The 17360-nt window shown below is 42.8% G+C and overlaps 2 protein-coding genes across 10 annotated transcripts in view; one reads left to right on the top strand and one right to left on the bottom strand.

The window, feature by feature from the left end:
- LOC132261670 (potassium voltage-gated channel protein Shaker) overlaps window positions 1–17360 on the top strand; it is a 96852-nt gene that overhangs the window by 55287 nt on the left and 24205 nt on the right. The gene's annotated exons all lie outside the window — the stretch shown is intronic.
- On the bottom strand, window positions 2107–7431 carry LOC132261668 (uncharacterized). Its single transcript, XM_059760569.1, has 4 exons — window positions 7284–7431; window positions 6736–7207; window positions 4273–6242; window positions 2107–3404 (listed from the first exon to the last, which is right to left on the bottom strand). Exons 1-4 carry the CDS (start codon window positions 7321–7323, stop codon window positions 3256–3258), a joined length of 2631 nt encoding a protein of 876 aa, XP_059616552.1. The 5' UTR covers window positions 7324–7431; the 3' UTR covers window positions 2107–3255.

Genomic DNA, 17360 nt, shown 5'->3' with positions numbered 1-17360 from the left:
GTTCTTAACACTTCTCATAAAAGCTGTACACCACGTCCGACCGTAAAATCTGCCCCTTGAGACGCTCTCCAGAGGACATAGTTCCATTTCTCCAACTCACGAAGCTATTCCTTTGAGCCAAGAGTCACTGCAGAGATGAGAGTCTGTAAAATGTTTTACGTCCATCGAGTCGCATTTACATTTTATTTTCCGCAATATAACTCACAAACCCCTCATTCCGAACGATTACTGCGATGCAAATATATTAAACTGGAAATTTGTGGAGTCTCTTGCTTGCAGTCCACTTGACGAGCGCAGAATGGAAAGTTTTTTTGAATAATTTGCAGCATAAATTGTGTTGTCATGCTAAATTTGCTGCACATTTCACTTTAAATCCCCAAAACAAGACATCTATTTGATTCTATCCACGCTTAAAGTCCTCCAAATGTGTCCTTCCACACACCATCTGCGAGTGGTTCAATAAGAAGTATAGTTGTACGAAATAATACATAAATAGTTCCACGCTTTGGCCACGACTGGGAGTTCACAGCTTTTCTTACGAAAACTTCTTGTGCATCTTGTGCAAAATGCGCGAAGAATCTCATTTTGCCTCTCTTATGCGGAAGAAAATTCATTTGCAAATGGAGAAATTAATTGCTGACTTCCTGATTTCGGCCAAATTACTTTTTAATGCTGACGCAGGAAAATTTCCCCCTCGATTGGATGGTAAATTGATTTTAAATTGTTATGAATATTGGCGGTGGAATTATGTGCGGAGCCCTTTTTTGATGGGCTCCTTCGGCGAGAGGTGTTGATTGACTTGACGACGCGTTGGCCTACATCTCCAGTTGGCACATTAATAGCCGACTTCTCAACTTATAGTGCTCTCAATTTGCCAAAGACGGAGAGTGAGATGGAAGACACCCTCGATCTGGCATCCATCCAATCAATTTTCAATGTTCCACAAATTTATTTACATGCTGTTTCATTTAATAAGGACTGAACTCACCGAAAGCCAAAATATTTTCCATCGGATGAAAGATTAATTGAATGTTTTTTTTACACACAGTTTTGGCTTAAGTGAGAAAAATCCCTCTAGCGTGGAGTTTTTTTCATTTGATTGGTACAAAAATTGGAGTTGATTGACGATTTGGGGGAAAAAGAGCGAAACACTCCATGAATCAGCATATTGATCAATATGAGAGTCAGTGAAAATTTATGCAGCTGGACTGGAATGAATTTTGATCCATGCTCAATTCACCTCTGCAATTCTGTCACACACCGCATAAATCAATAAAGTGCTGAGGATTTATTTTGCACGCCACACGTTAAATGCCGCTTAACACCCACAAGTCAGTTAATTTGAGATTAAATGCTCCTCCTCGCGGCTGAGAGTGTCGTCTTGACTATCGCAAGAAAGGCGAAACACATGAAATGTACAAACACCAGAGCCAATGCACAAAATAATCCACTCTAAATTCATATGGCAATTTATACATGAAGCAATTTTCTTATTCCCGTATTTACTTTAATTTTCTTCTTCCAACTGCCACAATCATTATGTCGCAGTGAAAATTGCCGGGGCGCAAGAGAGCGACAGTGTGGTTTTCATGACTTCGCAAAATTAAATGTAATAATCAATAGGGGTAATATAAATATTCATGAAAAGTCGTGTTCAATATTTGGAATTCACAAGAAGTGTACAAACATTTTCATTTAAATAACAGCATTGCTCAAACCATTTGCCTATCAATTGAGCTTCAGCCGTAATTTCACATCACAATTTACTCACTCTCTGAACCCCTTTTTATTCCAAAGGGGGTTAATATGGTCAGTAGTGGTGTACAGATCTGTTGAAGTTGAAGGAAGTGGAAGTGTTGCAATTTATGCAATATTTGGTTCACAGCTTTGATTTTTTTTTACCCTCAGAAATTAATTTGAAACCAAATCTCAATTTTAACATATTTTTGTAGGTTATGTAACTGATTGAAGACTAAAAAACATATCTTAAAGTAGAAAATCTTATATTTTTTATAATTTCGTATTTTCATTAAAGGAAAATTGAGATTTTAGGACACAATGCTAAAGTGAAAGCTAACCTCAATTTTTTTTTACTAAACTGCATCGGTTTTGATTGAAAAAAAATTGAAATTTAAAAAAATACGGAAAAATGCAATTTTACGGAAGAAAATCATAAAATATTGTGTGAAAACGTGAATTTTAAAGTTGTTTGTTGATTTTTAGTGTATTTTTATTTCGTTTTTGGATAGATTTTAGTCAGATTATAGTTAGATTTCAATTTTAGTCTTTTTATAAGCAATTCAAGTGTTAAGGATTCCCCATGCAAATTGTGCAAGTGTCAGAAAGTTGTGTACAGCTTTCAAACATATTATCTTCCCCTTGGGCAATTTATAATTAAGGGGTGAGCATTGGTTAAAGTGGCTTCCGTCATATTTTAAATCTAGTTTCTATCTGGCTCTGCTAGAAAAACATGCACATAAATGAATAATCTATTTGATGGGGACGCCTGGTGAAAGCTCTCATAGTAATTTTCGCTTTATTTGCGCATTTTTTTTTCCTCCCCTGTAAATTGTTGCAAACAATGAAAGAGGAAGTCGCAGCACAAATGGGCGGAAAAGAGGTGAAATAGCCAATTTGGCGGGAAAAAAAGTGGCGATTAGCCCAGTGTGTTTGCTGGTAAAATAAAATGTTACACAGTTTCCAGCGAAGATCAGCCTCGGTGTCCCAAATTTCACTCTCTCGCTCTGCATAAATCATGTGGGGTATTTTATTTTCGGCCCTAATCTGCCATATCTTGTGCATTTTGGCGGTAAATAAACGCGCTTTTCATGTGGTGGCTTTCGTGTTTTATTGTCTGCCGCGTGGCGAACGGAAGGTGTGGAGGGGGTTATGCCGGAAAAATGACGAATGAAAATCGATAGGAGTGCCTTCCACGGTGCCTCGCGGTGCAAAGGTGGCGCGGAAGAGCGGAGCAAAATTAATAAATATTTCATCGATTTTTAATGTCTTCGCCCTCCTCATATCTTTTGCATGTATATCGGCACTGTTATGCTCGTCCTCCTCCATTTTCCCGCCCATATCTTTGTCCCCGGGAACATGATGTGTTGTGCCTGGAGAGTTCCACTTTTGTTTTCCCATCCATTCGCTGTGCGAAGCGCAACAGTTTGCGAACCACTCAAACACTCCTGGATGTGAAAGCGTATAGAAAAATCTGTTTGCTCTCAAGATCAAAGGGGATATTGATACAATAGACACTTAGTTGAGCTTCTTGATCAACACTGCGATGATTGGCAGTAAAAAAGCCAAAGTGTGCACTCGATGCAATTGGCCGGAGCTCCTCTCGCACGTTAATCCATGATGTTGAATGTGAAAGCGCACTTGATCAGGATATCGGCAGTCATTTTCTGCAAGAGAACATGCAGAATTGCTAATTAATACTGCCATTTTGGCCCAGTTGTGGCAAGTTTAAAGCCATCAATTATATGGAAATGCATAATCTCTGCTCTATCCATCACCATTTATGCTATCTTGCTGCATTTAAAGCATATTCTCTATTTGAGAAAAATATTGTTCCAAACTTTAATGAGGACAGGCTTTCTCATATTTCCACTCAAAACTTTTCCCATTCAGGGTTATTCTTTTTTTTGGTGTAATTAAAATGAAGAGTGGGAAAGGGACAAAGGGAGAGCCGCTAGTGAAATCAGACCAATAACTTTATGAATATACAGTATTTTAAAATATATTTTCTGAATATTCAATCAAAATTTTCATATATTTAAATATTGAATATTTTTGCCGCATATTGCCGCCAGAGGCCAGCAGTTGTAATATCCTTTATTTTATTTCACATTTTTTTTGCCCATTAATATACTCAAAATTGAAATAGAATCAAAAGGTAATTTTTAATTTGAATTATAATGCAATCATTTAAATGCATTTGCTTGAAAAATGTCATTTTATGGGGTTTATAAGGGGAAATTCCTTATTGACAGGCATTTAATTTAGCCATAGAGACAAAATTGCAACTTAATTGCCTTTAAAGTTTAAACTGCTGCTCTCTGACGGAAATATGTGGCAAAAATATTAAATATTTTGCACTTTTCTTTTCAATCTGCTAGCGTCTTTCCCCTTGAATATTCATTCCTATATTAATTCATTGCCAGATTATGTCTGCGTAGTTATATTTGAATCATGAACTATAGCATGGATTGCAATAATTAGATTCTGAAGCAATTTATTGGCAAATGCGACTTGAATAATAAGCAAACATACCTGAACACCTAACACTGGACATGTCCACGTTGACTGAGTAGAAGATTGGCGGGCAAGTGAAGACGTCAATGCCACAGGGTCTGGTGAGATTGAACCACACCGTGTCCATGCCTCTGAGACTCTGACACTGGTCAGGAGCGGTCGAGGCGCTTCGGGAAACGCACACCGTCAGCCCGCCGTAATCCACGCCCAGGAACTGAACGTTCACCGACTCGGAGTAGCGGAAGTAGAAGGGGCTGATGCGGTAGATGATCTCGTGATAGGGTCCCACGTAGTCCTCGAAGCGATACCGGCTGATCTCGAAGTACTCGTGCGAGGGAACTGTGCTGTTCGCGTCTGACATTAGACAGTTGGCGGCCACCATTCGCTTGGGGATCTTCCGGAACTCCTTCACCAGGCGCTCGCTGAAGTCCGATGGGGTGGCGTTGTTGGATCTGATGATTGTGTAGTGCTCGGGATAGATGAGATTTGTGAATCTCTCGATGGCTCCGGTGGTGTGAGTCACATTGTGTCGAATAAGACTCTCAAAGGTCTCTGGATGTGATGTGACGAAGATGAAATAGAGATCAGGGAATCTCTGCAGTGAGCCCTGGAGGATTCTCCGGGCGCTGTGGAAGTCATTGACTGTGATTCTCTGGGACTGAGAGAAAATCAGAGCCACTTGAGAGCGCGCCACGTGAACTCCTTGGCGAATTTCCTCGTCCGTCTGCTCTGATAGGAGCGTCAGGAGTCTCTGGAGTGACAGCGACAGAGACAATCCCTGAGGAAAGGGATCGGTGAAGTTCCTCAATTGCTCAAAAGTATTGCTGATGCTGTTTGATCGATTTGCCATGACAACTCCGCTTCCTCCGTGAATCACCGTCATTCGCGATCCAAATGTCGACACTTCTGAGATCTCTGTCAAGTAATTCACCAGCTGTAGGTTTTCGTACTGCCTCCGTGTGCCATCCAGAATCACAAAGAGGTCCATGGAGGGTTTCCTCGCGTCAGACGCTATCTGATTGCAGTGTGGCAGATTGTCCAGAATCAGTGGGGTTTCGGAGAAAAATCTATCCACTGCCGCATTGCAGCTACGCCTGAGTCGCTCGTCCGTGACTCCCAAACTGCTTGTGGTGTACTGAAGAATCTGGGCGAAGGCGAAAGTCTCCTCTTTCAGCTTTTCCCCGCTAATCTGCTCGACAATTGCTCTTCTGTCGCAAGCATTTGTTATGTCAGGATTTATCGGCAGCGGCTCAGGCACATCCTCAGCCCATTCTCTGGGATCGTCGAAGATTGCCCTGAGAATGCTGCTGCCGGTGGACGCAAAGGGTCTCTCATTGCCAGTGCCTTCCTCTCCTGTTCGATTGAGTCCCTTCGTTCTGCCGCCAGTGCTTTCAATGGTCAAACTGGGAATTCCCCTTGGACTGTAGTACATGTCCAACAGTTGCGATAAGCGAATCCTCCTCACTCGATCGACCCACGAAGTGACTTCTTGCGAAATGAACATCGCATCAATTCCCGTAATCAACTCAGCTTGAGTCATCTCCCAACGCCCAGCATGGCCCTCAACCATGAACTTCTGCCGGGGAAAGAACGTGTCATTCCAATTGCCCGGAACGCCCACCGCCACATTAGTGCCCACGAATGGTCCCTGATACACGCAAACCTCCGCCAAATCTCCCGCCAGTCCCGCCGCGAAGGCATTGTCCACGGAGTCCAGCGACTGGAGGAGCTTTCCGACCTTCTCAGAAACATTGATCTCATCCATAGTCTCCAGATTTTCGAACATTCGCTCCTTGGCGGTCTTCTGAGCCGCCACAAATTCACTAATCCGCACATTCTGCGGCTGCAAACCCGCCGCCACGGCCGCAATAAAGACTCCCGGCGACAGAGTTCCGTAGTTCCGCGTTTGAGCCACTCCAGCTTCCAAAGGACATCGCGACACGGGCCGCGAGAATTGAATTCGTGCTCCTGATGTTGCATTTTGAGCCCTATAAAGTGTGTGGAAAATGGTGTATTGTTAGATCATTTCCTCTGAAATTGTCCAATAAAGGAAAACTGCCCTATAACATCGCGGCAACCTCTTTCTTTATTTCAATGAAAATACCATTAAGGAAATTTCAAGCACTCTCGCAGAATTGTTTCTGCTCGAGAAGTGCAATAAATACTCCGAGAGCTGAAGCTGTCTCGAAATCACAATAAAAGAGTCATATTCTGCAATACATCATCGCGAAATATCGTGAAATCAATTCACTTTTATTATTGTATAAATCAAAATTGCACTGGTAAAAGGGAAATTCGCATGATGAATGCGGGCGAATACATATGGAAAATTATTATGCTCTGCGAGTGAGCTTTATCAGGAGCTTTATTGACCGATTTCGACCGTGAATCAGAAATTCCCTTATCAGCTGAGATAAAAATTCCATACTAAACGCGATGGAATGTTTCCCTATACGAAATTTGGGCTGTTGTGAAACTCACTTGTTTCTGGTGATCCAGGGAGCTCGAATCCTGTCTTGAGGAGTCGCCAAGTTGAGTGGACACGTGCGTGACTCATCGCCGCGCTCAAATGGCTCCACGGAGGAGCTGATGAGCCGATGGAGGGCGCAGAGGTCAAACTGAGAGAGGATTTGCCGGATCTCAGACTCTCCCGGAGGCGGAGAAATCAACTGTCGCAGAATCCTCATCTTCGGCGCCATGATTCCTGTCACTCCGAACGGCGTGATGAAGTCAGTCTCGCGCACGCCGGGCGCCTTTTCTATCCCATCGAAGCGCAGCTGATGGAAGATCTGAACGCTGAGCGTGCGTGCGTCCAGAGACGTCGGCCTGGCGTCCTCAATCTTCCTCACCAACTCAATGAGGAGCGGCAGGGAGTTGGGCAGCCAGGGCTGCGTCTCGTTTCCGCGGTAGCACGCCAAGAGATAGTCGGGAATGGCTTGCGTATTCGCCAGCGCTGCTCAGAAATAGGGTCACAGATTAATATTAATTATCTTATCATCACTTTCCACATTCGTGACGTCACGACTCACCGAGAACAGCCAAGAAAACTACTAAATGTCGCACTATCATATTTTTTCACGCTCTCTTCGGCCACTCAATCGAATGTCTTCACACTTTCTGGGCCAATTTCTTCATTGCCGCCCGCAAAACACTTCCGAGTAGCGCTCGATTCACACCCAAACTGATACTAACAGGTGAATTCGCACCGGAGTCTCTATTGTGCGTTCATCGTGGCGTCTTATCGCCCCGAGAGATAAACGCTCGCGATAGGAAAGACTTCAGTGTGCATAAATCACTGAGAGAAAACCATTGCGAGAAGACACTCTGTATGCCATGCAAGGGAGATTTAACACCTCTATTCGGGAATCCATCCAATTTAGAGATTCCTGATAAGTTCCAAATTCTCGGCGCCCGCCTCGTTAGACCTTCCTCAACAGCGGATGGTAATAAAATTGATTTTCTGACTCCTCGCACAATTTCTCCAGCGAATTATGATGTTCGTGGGGAAATTGAGGGTGAATCATTTTGTTTCTGGCAACGAAAATGCACGCTGTATACATAGCATCAAAACGAGAAAGTGCACACTAAATTCTCTGTCACTTGCAAACGCAGGTAAATTTTACAAATCACTGCAGAATGGCTGCATTTTCACGAAGAAAAACACTCCAGTTTTATTGCAAATCGAAGTAGAACAACTTTAAAAATAGATGTATTTTGCTGATTGAGTATAAGTTTCGTGGAAACTCTTTTCTTCCATTTTTTTTCTACCCAGAGAGTTCACTCCCTCAAAGGAGCAATGCATCAAGCTCACTTTCTTTGAGACGTGCCCCAAAGTAAAATGTGTTTGTTTTCTATTTTGTGTGGAAAACATTCATCACATTCCAAGAAGTCAAATGTCAGTGGGATTTTACTCAATTGTTACCTCTTGAGTAACCCTATAATTTTCTGCCTTCACCATGGATTTTCCTTGAAATGCAAAGCCGATTTGCCGCATCGGATATTCCTTCATTCAAATGCAGGGCTCTTAAAAATAAGAGCTGGCAGAAATTGTGTCTCTGCTAGAGCTTCTGCCGAGCATTTTCTGTTATACAGGTCAAACAGTGGAGACGCCGGGTTGGCGATGGGTGTTCCATGAATGGAAGAGAGACTCTTTGTGGAAATTCTCTGGAAATTTCATCTTAATATTCATCAAGGGGGGATTTTCAGCAATTTCCCAAGAACCCCATCCTGATTCATCCTGCAGGAAATTCCCTGGAAAAACACCACCAATATTCATGGTAAAATAGCATGTGAAAAGTGCGCCTCAAATTCCCCGTGATTGTTCGTTGGGAAAAGGGCCACTTCACGCTCCCCATCCACCGAAATAGTGAAAAATAATAACAAAATCGAGCTTTAGAGAGAGAAAATGATTCAATTCGGCGCATGCCTTCTGAAATGGGTCATGCAATGCGGGCAAACGTCACAACAATTTGAATTTTTCGTGACTCGCGGAGAAAGCTCCCATGTTCACCATGTGGCGGGTCTTTTGGAGAGTTGGTAAATGGCTGGAAAATTGCGCCTCGAAACGGCGGAAATGCGATTTTCTTACGCATCGCCCGTTAATCATGTCGCCTCTCCGCCTGAGCAAAGCTTCCACGGAAAGGCGCACAAATAGTGGAGAGCTTTGGCTGGAAAAACTCACGTTACATATCGTTCTTTATTGTTAGAAAATGTAACTACATGGCACACCAAGGTCGTCCGCCTCTATTATGCCACCCATTCTCAACTGACAAACATTTTTCAACTTATGTTTGACTCTTTTTTTTCTCTCTCTCCCTTCCCACGAAGGAAGGATTCACTCTTTGTCTATTTATAGGCAATCGCCTCTGACGTGTCACGAGGTCTGCGCGTCCCTCTTTTTTGGGGGTCTTCCATCCACACTTCGCCATATCCTCGCGACTGGCAATGCGGATAAATTGATATTTGCCCGAAATGACGCTGGGCAAAAAACGCCAACTCTAACGTCACCTTTGAGTGTGCTTTACAATCATAAAACCTCCACCCATTCGCCTGCTTTTTCGCCAACGACACGCTTTGGCCCGCAGAAAAACGCTGCACTTCAGACAGAGTGCTTTCACGTATTGATGGCGGAGCTTTCTGCAGGAAACTAATCAAATACTGCACAGAGAGCATTTTGTCAGCAGTGTTTCAGGTGCGAAAATAGCAGGGAAATACTTGGAAACAAGCTTATCATGAATCAAACGAGCAATTTCAGGTTGTAAAAGGACTGGTGAATTAGAAAACTATGAAAAGTCGAAATAAAGTTTGCCGAATTTACCTCAAAACACCTTCTAATCGTCCATTAAAGTGCTTATATTGCACTGTAATAATTATTTTGTGAATGTTCAATTTGATTTTATTGGTATTTATGGGAGCTTTTGAATTGAAATATGGCTAAATTAATGAATAAAATGAAAAAATTACTTTCCAAAGACGATTTGTAATGTTTTTCAAGTATATTTTATCCGAAAGAGTCGAGAAAGAGTTCAAAAAATCAAGTTTATATTCTTTAAATGTAGTATTTTAAATTTTAAATCTAAGAATATATTAAGAAAATCCTATAAATTCGTATCGTGAGCATAAATTTTCCTTCAAAAATTAAATTTTACTGTTTATTTGTAATATAAACATTCTTTATTTTTCATTTTGTGTTGAGAAAATTGAACAATATCAGTATGAAATGCAATAAGCAATTTATGAAATGAATCCAAAGTATTTTCCTGACGCACACTTTTCAATAGATTCGCCTTCAGCTGAAGAGGTGAAAAATTCAAGCAATTCAAGGTATAGAAAATAGAAATATCGATCTTCTGTAACAATAATCACGTATTTTCATCGCCATTCGAGAAGAAATCTCTCTTTCTTTTTCCTGTTTTTCAACAAAATAAAACAATTCGCGGATGTTCTTTAAACAAATCGCCGTGTTTATTGGCTTTTCTGAGTGAGTTTTTTTTTCCCTCACGTCGCGTTCTTTGAAATGTGCTTCTTGACTTCAAGAAGAGAGTCTTCTTGACTGATTCTTTCAGAGAAAACACCTCATATATCAATCATTTCGTCGAAGAGGTGCAATTTTTTTGGGTTGAAATTTCTCTCTCTCTCTCTCTTTTTTCTTCTACTTAAAGCAAAGTTCCGCCCACGCGGCAATTTTCTTAATTGAGAAAGTCATATTTCAGACAGAATTTCTCGCGTCTTTCGCGAGCATCATGAGGGAAATTTTACAGCGACAGAATATTTGACAATTGGGGAAACATTTCAATTTCCTGTTCCTGGCTCCATTTGGTGGGAGCGCGAGGGGCTCTGGGGTGGGTTTGGGAAGAGCATTTTCCTCTCCTGAGCTTTCTTGCGCCGTCCCTCTCGCACACACTGAGCTCCCCGAGCCACCCCAGGTGGAGGGATGGAAGAGGGAGACTCGAGGCTCGTGAATGCACCTCTCGAGAGCGCCATCAAGGATGTCAATTGAATTGAGAAGTGGATTTTTTGCCTCAGCACGGCACACAAGAGTGTCGTTGATATAAGAGAAAAATTATTTGCTTGCAATTCGAAGAAGTTTTCTCCTTCTTGCCTCTCTCTCTCTCTCTCTCTCTCCGGAGAGAAAATACACAAACATCATTTAACACCTCGCTCACACAACATGAATTTTCCGAGTTGCGCAGAGAAAAGTGCCAAAAATTATATGGTTATTCATGGTGAATGAACTTGTGGGATTTCCACAAGTAATATCATGGGAAATTCTGGGAAAATTCCATGAGAAAAGCACTCCCTAGAATGCCCTGAAAAGTCCCTTTTTTCGCCAGACAACCCAGAAATGCCCATGAGATCGCGAGGAGACCTTGTGACAGAACAGCGGAAAGCATGTGAAAACTGAGCCTGAATGTGCGTTTGACGAGCACTGATGGTTGTTTATTGAAATATTTGCATTGTTTCGGTATCAAATTGGTTGTTGATTAGGATGAGCTAAATATACATCGTACGACCTCCCATACGGAAATAGACGCCAAATTTGAAGAGCTTTTTATACGCCTTTTCCTCGTGAATATCAAATGAAAATTTTTCCAACGTGCGTTATTTCTGGTCTTCATCCCACACGTGACAATGTGTGTGTCTCAGCATTGATCATTGGAAAATTAATTCACACCCATAAATCTCATCTTGTACGAATTTCTACTATGAACTCCCCCAAAGTGTCGCAAGGAATTTTGAGAATTTCGAAAAGACTCTGTGTGTAAAGTGGGAAGTTTGAGAAGTGCAGACTGAAATTTATGCTGAAAAGTGTATGACGTGCCAGTTGGAGAAGCGCTTTTGTAAATAGCGCATGCGATCCACAGTCCAAATGGCCTCTCTGTTCGGTGAAAACTTCTTTGGGGAAAACTAAACCAGTATTTGTTAGCACACATACGGTTTAATCTATTGTCTATGGCCGTGAAGGAGGAAAACGCAATTCCTGTGAGCCTTGCCAGTGATCGCGGGCTAGAGGGTGTGATGTGACTCTGAGTGTGGCTGGCCAGTGAGAGCACACACATTTTGGGGCTTGGAAAACGGCCCCCGAAGTGAAGAGAGGCGGAGAGGAGATGAAAAAAGACGTGAAAACTCGTGCACGGGAATCTTGCCAAGTGGAGATTAATTTGTGAAATTGTTGAATTTCTCGCCGTTCGCACGAGGATTTCTGTGTTGTGTGACAGAGAGACAATTCGCGAGCCTGCAGACGATTCCCAGGAAGAAAAGAAAAACCCCTTCGCCGTGCGTGAGGAGCTTGGATGTGGGGGTGAAAAGTGACCTCCCCGGGGAGGTGGTTGGCAGGCAAGAAACTCATCGAGCTTGTGGTGATTAAGACACTTCTGCAGTGCTGTAGGTTGGCCCGCAAGTCCCCCACCTTCTGGGGCACAGGAGAGATCATCTTCCCGCACTTCTCACTCAAGACGCAAAGGGCAGAAGAAAAAGCTCTCTCGGTGCGCCCGTGAAAAACTCCCACCCTCCGTGGGGCTGGCGTGGTATTTTTGCAGTGCGATCCTCGAGATAGCTGGCGAGGATGGGGCGCGGGGGGGTGTGAGAATTAATTGTGTAACAATTATCGACCCAAGTGGAGACCTTTTCAGCCCACCTAACGTCCCCATCATCCCTGAGAGGCGCGCTAACAGGGCACATTATCGAGAATCCAGCCCCATAAGTTGGTATTTGGCGAAGGGTTGGGTGGCCATCGTGTATAAATTTTATCTAATAGCGTGAAAGCGGGGCATTCTCGGCCGAATCACAGCACAAGTGGCTGCCCTTCTCCGGGCTAAATATCAAGTTGCCCCCCAAAACACCCCCAATGAGAATGTGTGACAAGTTGTTGACTCTCCTCGACATGATGCCGCAGAAATCAGTGTGTTTCCATCTCCACCATCTATAAATATCTCAATTTGATGGACTTTCTGGCCGGAGAGGCTCAATTGGGCAAATCCTCGACCGAGCACGGAAGGAGCCAGAGAGCCTAAATGAGTGCGTCTTCCTCCCTTTTCCCAAATTCACGCTCTGCCTCCTGAAAAACATGTCAGGGTCATAACTTCTTTTCGCCTGCAAATTCATGATGCCAGCGCCAGTGTTTCGACAATGTGAAAACTGCTGGCCACCAATGCGCATATGTTGTCTTCTCGGGTAGCAAAATTTTTCCTCTGAGATACATCTCTCTCTCAATCCACAGCACGGCATCCACGAGAGACTATGCCACAGATAAATCACAGATGAATTTGCCTAGAGAGGCCCTCTTTTTCCCCCCTCGAAACACGAGAAAGTGGGCGGCGAAGAGTGTCGAAATTTCTAACTTATGAATACATTTTAAGGTTATAATTCACCCTCGGGAGAATTAAGCTGGAAAATTCTCCTCCCGAATCACAGATCAGCGGTAGAAAGCCGTCTTCTCGCTCTCTTTCTCAACATCCCATGAAGCCCGTAATCCCACCACAGACGATTTGTCCCCATAACCATGTCAATGGGTTATTAAAAATCCATTTAGTTGGGTGTGAAAAGAAGCTGAAGAATAGATGTGTTTGGCGCGAGAAAATGTAATTGATTGTTTACAGTGAATTTCCTCCCAATGCTCTCGTCCATGGAACATAATCCTAATACGATTTCTGGAGTTGGAGAACTTTGAGTGATACTTTTTCCATCAGCCACAGACTATCAACAATGCGCCACGTAAACTTTCAATGGAGCTTTTTCCACTATATATCCGTTATATAATGGATTTCAGATATATCGGAAAGTTTCCTCCACTTGTCATTCAGCAGACGTGTCTGCATGTATTTATAGAATTAAAGTTGGGCAGTTGGGGCGGGGGTGGCGAGCATCCCCGATGTTAGAGGTCAATTGGAACTGGTGGCACTTCCAAAAATCACCTGGATTCTGCCACGCCCTGGAAACATCCTGATGGCTTAACCCTGAATTTCAAGCCAGCTTTCCAGCACAACTAACGGGGAGGAGACCTAATTGGGGCTTCTGGGCGAGAAAATCCCTCCCTTGAGATCCCGGATACGCAAGCACGTATACTCGAAACTTTATTTGAGAGCTTCTTGAGTGAGAAATTGTCGATGATTTATCAGTTGATTAGGAAATTCGACACACACACACAACACACGAGTCAATTTTCCTCATCAACTTCTCTCCTGTAATTGCCACTAGATTGCTTCACGTAATCTCGCGCACCTCGAGAACATATACATTGCCAAATGTGAAACATTCCTGCAAGACTCCAAAGTAAAGTGCATGACTCTTGAGCGACGATGCTGTGCTTTAGGTGGATCCTCGAGTGTCGCGTGAAGGCGTAGCACAGATTGTGGTTAACAGGGAAAACCAGCGCGAGCCGCGTGGATCGGCATCAACCATTTCCCGTATAGATTTCATAGAGAGATGGGGCCTCACACCTGTTCTCAGGCCCAGACAGGAGCCTCGGATCAGCGGTGAAAATCAAACCAATGCACTGCCCCCTCTTCTCACCGACAGGTACAATTTAGCTGCACATTTTACTCAAATTACTCACGTTTTTAGGGTCGTTAAGGGGGCGAAAACAGACATTACATGTGTGTACACTCGTGTAAATGCGAAAAAATGATAACAAACTATGATTTTACAACAAAATTGCCATAAAATTACCCAGTGAAGTACCAAGGGGGAGATAATACAGTCAAAAGTGGTGTACAGCTCAGCAGAAAGTGTTCAAAAACATACAAAATTTCTTCCATGAGTGCTTTTCTTACTGACTAACCATCCCGATTCATTGGATTCCTTAGGATTTTCACGTAGAAACAGTCATAACAATCTTTTTCTAGGTTATGTAACCGAATCACAGATGGATTTAGTGAATAATTCGCATTCTAGCATAACAATTCTTGAGTCTAAGTCCAAAAGATTTCCATTCATTGGCATAATTAGGCATTTTCATGCACTAAACATCTCTATTCTGAACCTTTGATGCCAAGAAACACTACAAATTGTGCTAAGACCGAACATAACCTCAAAATTAGTCATTTGTACTTGGAAAATGTTCACTTAGAAAACTTTCTGGATTATTTTATCTCAGAATCAGCAATTTAGAGATGATTTTGTGATCTAGAAAGCTTCCAGATGGAGGCTTTGAAGATCTTGTAGTGATATTTTGAGGTTTTGGTTGGCAAAGACACCCAAAAAACCGGGTTTTAGTGGATTTTTACAGAAATATTACATTGAAGATATTTATTAATATTTCAAGTGCTGGAAGTGTTACAAAATTTCATCCCAACAATCAATTTCCTGTGGCAAAGCTGTGCTGTAGATAGGAATTTAGTGTAAACTGCGGATGCATCGCTGGGTTTAAATAGTTGATGTTTATCCAACTCAGTGAGGACTGCATAATGTGTGAAAGCTCATATCGTGCAATTGGGTGCACGAGCACTCTGACGCGACTGTCAGTGTGTCATTTATGGAAAATTCATGTGTGCTGATTTTGTGACATCACCGTGCTCTTTCGTCACTCTGGCATTCATTTGAGACATCTAAATTTAACCCCGAAAAAGCACTCTTAATGTGCTTGAGATGCCACCGCGTGGTTTCTATGTTAAATAAACACAGCCGATTCACTGTTTACGCCGTCCGGAGGCCCAAGGAGGCTGAATGCCAAGCCACTTCCGACTGACCTGGACACCATCGGCTCTCAGTGTCACTTCTTGACACCTCGTGCCAAAATATGTCTGCGTCGCGCGGTGTCTTCTGGCGCCCATTTCCAGGCTCTCTCTCTGCTTGTTTATTTATTTGGAATGGTAGTGTTTTATGGCACTCAAGCAAGTGGTTTTCACATGCAAACCACGCCAAACTACGCACAAATCGAGCACTCCAAGCAATATCGCCACATTTTGGATCTTCTGTATATTTTCCTTTCTTACGCCGTGGCAGAAAAAGTCCCATAAATGTTTTATTGGGCGATTTCTGGTGTCTGGAATTTCACCCTCACCTCGTGCGGGGCTCTCCGAGTTCGCAGAGATTGCAGTGCTATTCCTGGGGAAGGATCAATTTGTGCGGAGAAATTACCTAGGCGGGTGCCTATACTGTAGGTGCTTCTGACCAGTGACGTGAGCACTTTTGGACACATCCCCAGAGTCACATTTGAATGGGGCGAAAAGTTTTGAGAGAGACGAACTTCGCAAAGAGGTCAGGATTATTTGATTTTGAGAAGTTTGACGCGCACTGGAAATGTTTACCCGATAAATTCACTCAACACCTCTAGCAAATTGACTCTCGCCAGTGCCCACTTTTCCACCCGTCGGAGTTCAATAATAAATCAGCCAGAAAAACGTCAGGACGTTCCTTTGTTGGAAATCTCTCATTGCTAATCCATTTTGCTGTGACGATGAAGTGATTGTGCGCGAAAATATCAATGACCGTGCATTTATCACCACATCAGAGGAACAAAAGGAGCGACTAATGATATTTGCTCAATATTCAATTACAATGGAAAATTTTCCGGAGGGATGAACCTAATGCCATTGTCGATGATGAAAGCATCAAGTGTCTCATCAGTCAATTGACAAGAAATCGCGCGCGCGCCTCTGTGAAGCACTAAAGTGAGCCAAATTGCGCTGTTGAATCCATAAAAATTAAACTTCTTCTCCACCAAATTCCTCTCATAGCCCATTTTAATTGCATTATGAGACTCCTCCACTGTCAACAATCGCTGAGTCTCAAGGGGCCGAATGTGGACTGGGCGATGGACTAATTGCACGTGAGGGTATTTTAATGAAGTTCTCCCACTGTAAATATAATTCAAAATGCTATAAATAGCGAATAAAATGTTTTATTGCCATAAACTTTGGCTGATAAACTCTATAAAAGACACTCCTGCCAGTTGATCAAATGCTTGGCGTATACATAATAAACTCTCTGTGTGGCGCACGAGAGATTTCAGGCCATCCCATATAATCGATGGATTTATTCTAAATAATCTCGCACTCGTGGCAAATCAAGCCACTTGGCGCGTAGTGTAATTACTTGTTCTTTGCGCGAAATTTTTGATAAAAACCGCCACTATTTTTAGCCAAACATGCATGAATTAATAGACATTGATTCTCCACGAGTAATCCCACTTATGCAGGCGGCGATGCTATTTCTGGCCCCACCAGCCGAATTAATGCCATGAAGAGATTTTCCGTACAGCGGATCCGCAAGTCCGGGGGGGCGAAAATCGCCACTCCACAATCTCTGACGCGTCTCCCACCCATTTGGGTGTTTGCCGAGAGGATTGAATTGGGTCAGAGACGTGAAACAGACGAGTCAAGACGCAAATGAAGTGTGTTTATCATGTGAATCAATTATATTTGCTTACACTTTTTTGCCCACCCCCGGACTAAATTGATAAATAGTCCGAGAATAAGCGCAAGAATTCACGCCACGAGAGGGCTGAAGATAATTAAATTCATACAAGAAAGTGCAATTGCGACTGCTGAGGAAACTTTCTGGTGTGCTTCGTGAGTTTTTGGGAACAGGTCAGAGCTTATTACAATTCATGTGAAACACAATAGTTGCAACATTGTTTATGACATCGCGCGATAGATGAGTTTATT

The sequence above is a fragment of the Phlebotomus argentipes genome, unplaced genomic scaffold, assembly GCF_947086385.1.
Source record: "Phlebotomus argentipes unplaced genomic scaffold, Phlebotomus argentipes genome assembly contig_15, whole genome shotgun sequence".
Taxonomy (NCBI): domain Eukaryota; kingdom Metazoa; phylum Arthropoda; class Insecta; order Diptera; family Psychodidae; genus Phlebotomus; species Phlebotomus argentipes.
This window is presented reverse-complemented; position numbering and strand designations above follow the sequence as displayed.

Bases quoted from the DNA above. Each gene is read 5' to 3' on its own strand.
- LOC132261668 (XM_059760569.1), bottom strand. From the start codon at position 7,323: ATGATAGTGCGACATTTAGTAGTTTTCTTGGCTGTTCTCG. The intron at 6,243-6,735 runs GTGAGTTTCACA...CACACTTTATAG, and splicing joins CCCTGGATCACCAGAAACAA to GGCTCAAAATGCAACATCAG. The intron at 3,405-4,272 runs GTATGTTTGCTT...GTTCTCTTGCAG, and splicing joins GTCCAGTGTTAGGTGTTCAG to AAAATGACTGCCGATATCCT.